At 49.5% G+C, this 7,500-nt stretch overlaps 4 protein-coding genes across 4 annotated transcripts in view; 2 read left to right on the top strand and 2 right to left on the bottom strand.

Moving 5' to 3' along the window:
• CNBG3740 (hypothetical protein) overlaps positions 1-217 on the bottom strand; it is a gene marked incomplete at both ends in the record, with an annotated part of 1,097 nt that extends 880 nt beyond the window's left edge. Inside the window, one exon of the mRNA XM_769300.1 lies at positions 1-217. This exon is cut by the window's left edge and continues 174 nt beyond it. Within this exon, the coding sequence (XP_774393.1) occupies positions 1-217 (217 nt within the window).
• Positions 218-428: 211 nt separating this feature from the next.
• CNBG3730 (hypothetical protein) lies at positions 429-1,625 on the top strand (the record flags this gene model as incomplete). The annotated part of the gene is made up of 8 exons (XM_769299.1): positions 429-566; positions 660-724; positions 802-921; positions 990-1,053; positions 1,115-1,163; positions 1,221-1,303; positions 1,378-1,491; positions 1,563-1,625. 8 exons carry the CDS (start codon positions 429-431, stop codon positions 1,623-1,625), a joined length of 696 nt encoding a protein of 231 aa, XP_774392.1.
• A 1,793-nt stretch (positions 1,626-3,418) lies between these two features.
• CNBG3720 (hypothetical protein) lies at positions 3,419-6,056 on the top strand (the record flags this gene model as incomplete). The annotated part of the gene is made up of 7 exons (XM_769298.1): positions 3,419-4,309; positions 4,364-5,003; positions 5,062-5,219; positions 5,284-5,369; positions 5,434-5,717; positions 5,782-5,812; positions 5,888-6,056. The coding sequence occupies 7 exons, from the start codon at positions 3,419-3,421 to the stop codon at positions 6,054-6,056; spliced, it is 2,259 nt and encodes a 752-aa protein (XP_774391.1).
• A 641-nt stretch (positions 6,057-6,697) lies between these two features.
• CNBG3710 (hypothetical protein) overlaps positions 6,698-7,500 on the bottom strand; it is a gene marked incomplete at both ends in the record, with an annotated part of 2,191 nt that continues 1,388 nt past the window's right edge. The window contains 2 exons of the mRNA XM_769297.1: positions 6,698-7,403; positions 7,462-7,500. The exon at positions 7,462-7,500 is cut by the window's right edge and continues 56 nt beyond it. Coding sequence (XP_774390.1) covers positions 6,698-7,403; positions 7,462-7,500 — 745 coding nt within the window. The remainder of the gene's footprint in view (positions 7,404-7,461) is intronic.

Raw genomic sequence — 7,500 nt, 5'->3', positions numbered from 1 at the left:
CAACCCTCTGAAACTGCTTGGAAAGCTTTTCCCGCTCAGATTCGGGTTTAGTGGAATGTTTGTCTGGATGGAATTGGAGGGCAAGTCGGCGGTAAGATTTACGAATGTCAGCGGCCGAGGCAGAGGAGGTGAGGGAGAGAGTGGTGTAGAGGATGGTGGGGAGTGTGGATTCAGTGGCGTCGGGGAAGAAAGTATTGATAGGGTCGGCGTCGTCCATTGTGTGATATTTCTGTATACTAACACCAGATGGAGAAAAGAAGAGAAGGATTCGGGGGCAAGTCAGGACTTAAACATTGCTCTTTAATAACAGCATGATGGTTTACGCGACGCGACGCGTTTCTTCCCAGGCTTGCTGTGATAATTCCACGTCATGCTCCACGTGTTGTTGGCGACGACGCACGACGACTACTACTACTAAGAAGGCTCGGATGAACACCTCTCACCCCATCCCAACCACCATGGCCTCCAAATCATTCCTCTCCCTCCTTGTCGCCCTCTTCGTGGCCATATGCTTCGTCCTCTCCCCGGGCGTTGACGCCGCCAAGGGCCCTGTCATCACCAACAAGGTGTGTTCCCATCCCGATCTCTTGCTCCGGGGGCTGTGTAATGTCTAGAGAGTGGGATAAGGTGTACTGACAAAGGGGAAATCGTGGATGTAGGTCTACTTTGACATTGAACATGGTGGTAAGCCCCTCGGTCGAATCGTCATGGGTCTTTACGGCAAGTACGTCCTCCATCCCTTCCCTTCTTGATTGAGCTCGCGCGGATCACATTCTAATCATAACATTTCCCCCCTGGCAGGACCGTGCCCAAGACTGCCGAGAACTTCCGTGCGCTTGCTACTGGTAAGAACTCTGATGGCGAGGACCTCGGTTACGGCTATGAGGGCTCTTCTTTCCACCGAATTATCAAGAACTTTATGTAAGTCCATTTTTTTGTGACATTTTTGCTGCGGAAGGAGGGGTTATTAATGGGAAATGGTGAATTAGGATCCAGGGTGGTGACTTTACCAAGGGCGATGGTACTGGTGGCAAGTCCATTTACGGTAGCAAGGTAAACTATGATCTGACTATCTTGGCTGGAAATGGGCTGGAGGCTGACGATTTGGGTATAGTTCCCTGACGAGAACTTCAAGTTGAAGCACACCGGTCCCGGTGTTCTCTGTGAATTTATCCGTCTTTTACCCACTTACGCCTTCATTGCTAACAAAATAAATTAAGCCATGGCCAACGCTGGCCGTGACACCAACGGAAGCCAGTTCTTCATTTGCACTGTCAAGACAGCTTGGCTCGATAACCGACACGTTAGTCTTTCCATCAAACAAGCCCCATTTGGCGGGAAATTTGAACTGTGTTCTGACTTTTGATTTTCTGATAGGTTGTCTTTGGTCATGTTCTTGAGGGTATGGACGTTGTTTATGCTATGGAGAACGTCAAGACCTCTCGAGGTGACAAGCCCGTTGAACCTATTACCATTGCCGCTTCTGGAGAGGTCAGTCCATCCATCTTTTGTTTCCCCCCTCTTCCCCTTTTTCGACCTTGCTGACACTTTGGCATTTGCAGCTTCCTATTGAGCATGAGGTGGACGAGCAAGGCAACCAGGTACCTTTCCGCATCGAGCTTTAAACAGCTTTTTTTCATCCATTCCGAAAAGAAACAGATTCTGAAGCTATGCATTTTCTCTTTCCCCCATTTATCCTCCTTCCCCCGTCCTTTATTCTTCTGTTTCTCTTTGTTTTCTTAACAGGTCGACCCGGATCAACCGGAAGGCACGGATATCATCGACAAACCCGAGGAGACGTCGACAAAGGAAGATGAAGTCCAGGATGGCGTCGTCCCCGCGGAGGACTTGGACCTTCCTTCCTCTTCAGAGACGGAAATGGACAACGACAATGGAGATGATGAAGAGGCCTACGCGACCATCTCCTCGCCGGGCAAGTACTTTATCTTCTTTGCGGCGTTTGTCATCCTTCCTGTCGGTGCGGGGGTGTACTTTTACGGCGGGGGAAAGGAGAGGATGAAAAAATGGAAGTGGAACGGGTTGGGGCAGAGAAAGGGGGAAAAGTATCAAAAGGTGGAGGATGAGGAAAAGCTGTGACTGGTCCGCAGGAGTGCTTAAAGTTAATAAGGTTAGATGCGCGTTTTCCATGTATCTTGTTGCGTCGTGCGTTGTTGGTGTCTTTTCTGGTGGGTAATCATTTCCACGGTCTTGATTCGGCTGTTGCGTATGTTCAACAGCGATACCTTTGCTGATTGCCCTTGATCATCAATACCGGACATCGATCACAGAAGAATCGTGGCGCTTACTCAGCATCGCGCCGCACTCCAAAATTGGTGTCTATACATGAGCAAAAGAACTTCTGAAAGCTACGTAACGATTCAAGAGTTGAGCCTGAATGGAAGCTCAAAGGACAGCCGAGCTTTCATCAGCGCATGGGTATTTTTATCCACTTTTGAAACTAAAATCGCAAGTCGCAGCATCATCTCATCCTTCACCTTTTCATTTATTTACAACCTATGCAAGGGTGAAAACCCAAAGCATAGCACATTTATTAGTACTAACGGAACACCCCTACATCTGCACATCCGTCCTGGACTTCCGTACATCCTTTTATGCATTTATGCATACTGCGCTGCGTATTGTGTCAAGAACGCAGATAAAAGATGTGAAAGGGTGGTGTCTGCATATGTGAAAGCAATCACGCACATGAATTCTTATTTATTTATTAACTATTCCGCCGCCGCCCGCTCGGGCACCGACGAGGAGATATCGATGGCATTTGGTATTTTCCGTCAGCCGCGACCGGAAGAATGGATCCAGACCATGAAAATCCGCCAGTGAGATTGGAGAAGATGATCAATTTCAAAAACGTCATAACGCAGATGACCGAGGAGGAGGATCTACAAAATTTATCGGCCCAGGCCGTTCATGCCGTTGCTTGCATAAACCATTCCTTTTTCTCATAGCCAGATAAGCGTGTGTGCTACACCACCTTGCATCGTCTGAGTAAGCATGGGAGGGCAAGGCGAGGGAAAGAGCGGTGACGATGAAGATACGGCGAATGGCAGTGGGACGTGGGGAGTGTTGTGTTCGGTGACAAGCGAGTCGTGCCGCTTGCCGAGATTGTTCCCCTGGATTATTAATAGGCATTTGTTGTGGGCGCTTCTATGCACTCGTCTCGGCCACCGATAAAACATTTCCGCAAACCCCAATAGTATACTCGCTGCCCATTATTTTTTGGCTGACTCACCAACGAATACGCTTTCCATCCCTATAAACCCACCGGCTCATCTTGCCACCCTCTTGCCTCCCTTCCCCTCTTCGCAGCTTGTCCTCACAAAGAGCAGATATTGACATCACTGCACCAGTTCCACAACGTCATTGTCCCGATCCACAACGCTCAACAAATTTTGAGACGATGGCATCAAACCCGCTGGACCTCGGGCCAGAGATAGGCCTGCACCCAGCTCACTCGACTACTCCCCCCACCACTTCCTCAGATCCTCAGCAGACCGCCGATCTGTCAAATTCAGAGGACGGGCAGTGGAGTGCAGGCCGTGCGCCTCCCTCACTCCCGCCAAATCTCGAGCACACGTACTCTGCTCCCGTCACCGCCCCTAGTGCCGCTGCCGCTGCCGCTGACATGCCAGACAATGCCAACCCCTCTGGTCACGGTGCGAGCGCCACAGGCGAGAATAATGAAGGAGCTGGTCAGTTTGGCGAAGGCGGTCACGGTACGACCGGCGCACCTGCTGCTATTGCGGGTTCTGACGAAAGCCCCACTCCTACCCTCAGCAGCATGAACGGTGCGCATGCTGCTCATGCGGCGGGTGTCAAGCCTGTATCAGGCCACGAGGAAGGGTACGATATCAACGAGAAGGATCACCAGGCGGGTACGACAGGTGGTAAAAGCGGTCCAGAGTTTGCCACACTTGCTGCCAAAGACTTGGGCTTGACAAAGGAGGGTCAAGAAGAAGCGAATGAAAAGGCTGAACACCCTTCTCCTCTGACGGCGACTCGCAAACTTTCTCGTACTGCTTCCGGGACCAAACATGCAGCTCACATTCTTACGGCCTCTGGCGGTCGAACCACTGAGGGTTTGGGTATGGTCCCTCTTGCTAGGAAAATGTCATCACCTCCGGCTGTCAGTCCCTTTGGTGGTGTTGCTCCTTCCGGTACAGATGCTGAACGAGGTCTGAGAGCGGTCAGAAGTAGGGAAGAGGAAGAGGAAAGAGATTTGGAAAGAGAACTGAAGGGGCCTGATCCATGGGCCGTGTCTTTCGAGCCTGGAGAAAGTATCAATCCAAAGGTGAGTCATTCATCGCTCTTGTATGTATTTGACGGCTGCTAACGATAGCGCTAGAACTGGGGTGTTGGATATCGATGGTGCCTCACCACTATCGCTGGTCTTCTCGTTCTCAACTCTACATTCGCCTCGTCATCGCCATCCGGTATCGTCAAAGATATGATGGCTTACTTTGGTTTCGGCCAGGAAGTCGCTGTCCTTACCATCTCCCTCTTTGTCGCCGGTTATTGTGTCGGCCCCATCCTCTGGGGTCCTCTCTCCGAATCGTACGGCCGACGACCAGTGTTCATCGGTACTTTCTTTGTTTACACATGTTTCCAGGTCGGCTGTGCGCTTAGTAAGAACACTGCATCCATCTTGGTCTTTAGATTTTTGGGTGGCACTTTTGCGGCTGCGCCATTGACAAACTCTGGTGCCCTTCTCGCTGATATCTGGGACGGAGACAACCGAGGACGAGCGATGAGTCTCTTTGCCCTAGCTCCTTTCGTCGGTCCTTCTATCGGTCCGATCGTCTCCGGTTTCATCCAGGTTTCCGGAACAAACTGGCGATGGGTGTATTGGATTCTTACCATCTTTGCCGGTGTCTGTCTCGCCATCATTGTCCTCTTTGTGCCTGAGACTTATGCGCCCAAAATCCTCGCTCAAAAGGCCAAGAGGCTCAGGAAGGATACACAGGAAGAACGATGGTATGCGCCTTGTAAGTCTTTCTCCCCTTGTGCTTCTCCCCTTTTCTTTTTTCTTACATGGGATATTAGTGGAGAGGCAAGATCATTCTCTCAAGGCGAGGTTGAACGATATCCTATGCAAGCCGTTCATCATTCTTGCTCTTGAACCCATGCTTCAAGCCGTTACTCTGTACATGAGTTTCGTGTATGGCGTAGTCTACCTCCTATTCGAAGCTTATCCCTTTGTCGTAAGTGTCTTTACTTTAAACCAACAGTAAGACTTCCCAAGCTGATTTCACGCTCCATTCATAGTTTGTAGAGAACCACGGATTCAACACCGGTGAGGAAGGACTTGCGTTCTTGGGTTTCTTCCTCGGTGGTTGCCTTTCCGTTCTCTTGTACGTATCTCCCCCTTCTCTCTCTCTTTCTCGACCCATCCGCTAATCAGGACTATCCTCATAGTTTCCTCACCGTTATCGAACCCCGATTCCTGCGCCACGCCAAGGAAGTTGCTCCCAACCCCCCAAAGCCCGAAAAACGTCTCGAGCTTTGCGTCATCTCTGGCGTTTCCTTGGTCATCGCCATGTTCTGGTTTGGTTGGACGAGTTATTCTTCCATCCACTGGATCAGTCCCGTCTTGGCTGGTGGTTTGATTGGTGTCGGTGTACTGGGCATGTTTGTCAGTCTGTTTAACTATATTATTGATGTGTATCTCTGGTCTGCGGCTTCTGCTCTCGCCTCTGCCAGTAAGTCCCCTCTGTGATTCGTAAATAGTAATCGCATTTCTCTAACCACAAACTCCTTTTTCAGCTGTCGTTCGATCTCTTTTCGGTGCCGGATTGTAAGTCCCATTTTTAACCCATCGTTCATCTTTTCCAAACGTTCAAACAATTACTGACTAGGATTGTCTTTATAGCCCCCTTTTCGCCATCCAAATGTATGAGCGTCTCGGTACCCAATGGGCGTCCTCTCTTCTCGGTTTCCTTGCCCTCCTGATGGTGCCTATACCTATCGTGTTAATGAAGTATGGTCCCGCATTGAGGGCTAAATCAAAGTTCTCGCCGAACAAAATTTCGCACAAATAAAGGAAGAAGAACGAAGAAGATCTTTTTTTCTGATCCCTGTCGTGTCGAGACGAAGGGTCAGTGGTGGTTACTGAATATAGATTGGAAGGCCGGTCTTAGAAAGAGGTTTGGACATGGCGGCTAGAAGAAAGGTGGAGAACTTTTAAGGCGAGTTCGAGAAAAAGGAATGGTTATTCTTGACTGGATCGATGTTCCATTTTGTCCGCCCAGTCTGATGCGCTGTTTTTGTGAATTGCCTCTCTCGGACTACTGAGATAAGGAGGTGTATCTATATTGAAGGCTAGATATACTGTATACATGAGAAGATGTTATAATTATAATTGCTTTGCGCATGGACTTTTTTACCAATCATTTTCAGCATGATGCAGTGTTCGTGTGCATTGTAGACAATGCCGTTGTCCAAGGTCCGGCAGCGCAAAAAGAAGTTAAATGAGTCGGGTTGAGCGACATTCACTTGTGGCAAAAAGTTCATAGCTACTGTTCCACTAGAGTCACAACTATACGAAAATGAAAGCAGAAATATAAATGCCCGGGATGCATATCATAATACATACGTCGATACAATCTCACTCCCATTAGGTAAAGTTAATTCAAACACTATATCAATAATAATCAATTGTAACCATCATCATTAACACCTTCTATTCCCTCTCCGGCTTAGGCGTCATCCCCTTCATCCCTCTAGGAGTCGCCGCTCCCAATGGATGTCTCCTCGGTGTCATCCCAGCCGCCGGTCGTCGAGGCGTCATACTGCTTATAGCAAGCATAGGGGCCACCTTAGCAGCCGCGGCAACCGTCTCGTCATTCTGATCTTTAGATTCTACGGAAGCCAAAGAACGAAGCAAGGACATTGCGTCTGGTCGCGATTTGCCCAATGGTTGTTTTGATGAAGAGGCTGAAACAGAGGCTGAGGACTGGGGAGCAGCAGATAAACGGGCGGATGTAAGAAGGGCGGTGGTGTCTGGCCCATCAGTATCGTGTGGGGGCAAGTCAGGAGGCAAGCCAAGACGGTCTCGTGCTCGTAAATCGGCGGTGAGGGATGAAAAGATACCATCGAGGAACCTTGACGCCTGTAACACGTACTGCAAAGCGATGTGACTCGTTTGATGCAAGGTATCCACCTTGTACTCCACATCCTCAAAATCGTCTGTATGCTGCAGACTGTCATCTTCCTCGGCAATGATACTATCGGCAAGAGCCAGTACTTGCTGCATCCATGGAGCCGCTTTAGACATGTCGGGTTCGGCATTGGTCATCATCTTCTTTTCCAAGAGACGTATGGTTTCTTGCTGCTTGTTGTTTGTCGCATTGACGATGGCAGACCACTGTGCACCTTCTTCCTTATATCTGTAACGATGGTCAGCGCAGGAATCTTTCTGAGAGCAAATGATTGAATCGTTCGCACTTTCTGATCGCACCCGCCATTTCTGCTTCGGCTTTTCGG

The sequence above is a fragment of the Cryptococcus neoformans genome, chromosome 7 (assembly GCF_000149385.1).
Source record: "Cryptococcus neoformans var. neoformans B-3501A chromosome 7, whole genome shotgun sequence".
In the NCBI taxonomy this organism is placed as follows: Eukaryota; Fungi; Basidiomycota; class Tremellomycetes; order Tremellales; family Cryptococcaceae; genus Cryptococcus; species Cryptococcus deneoformans.
This window is presented reverse-complemented; position numbering and strand designations above follow the sequence as displayed.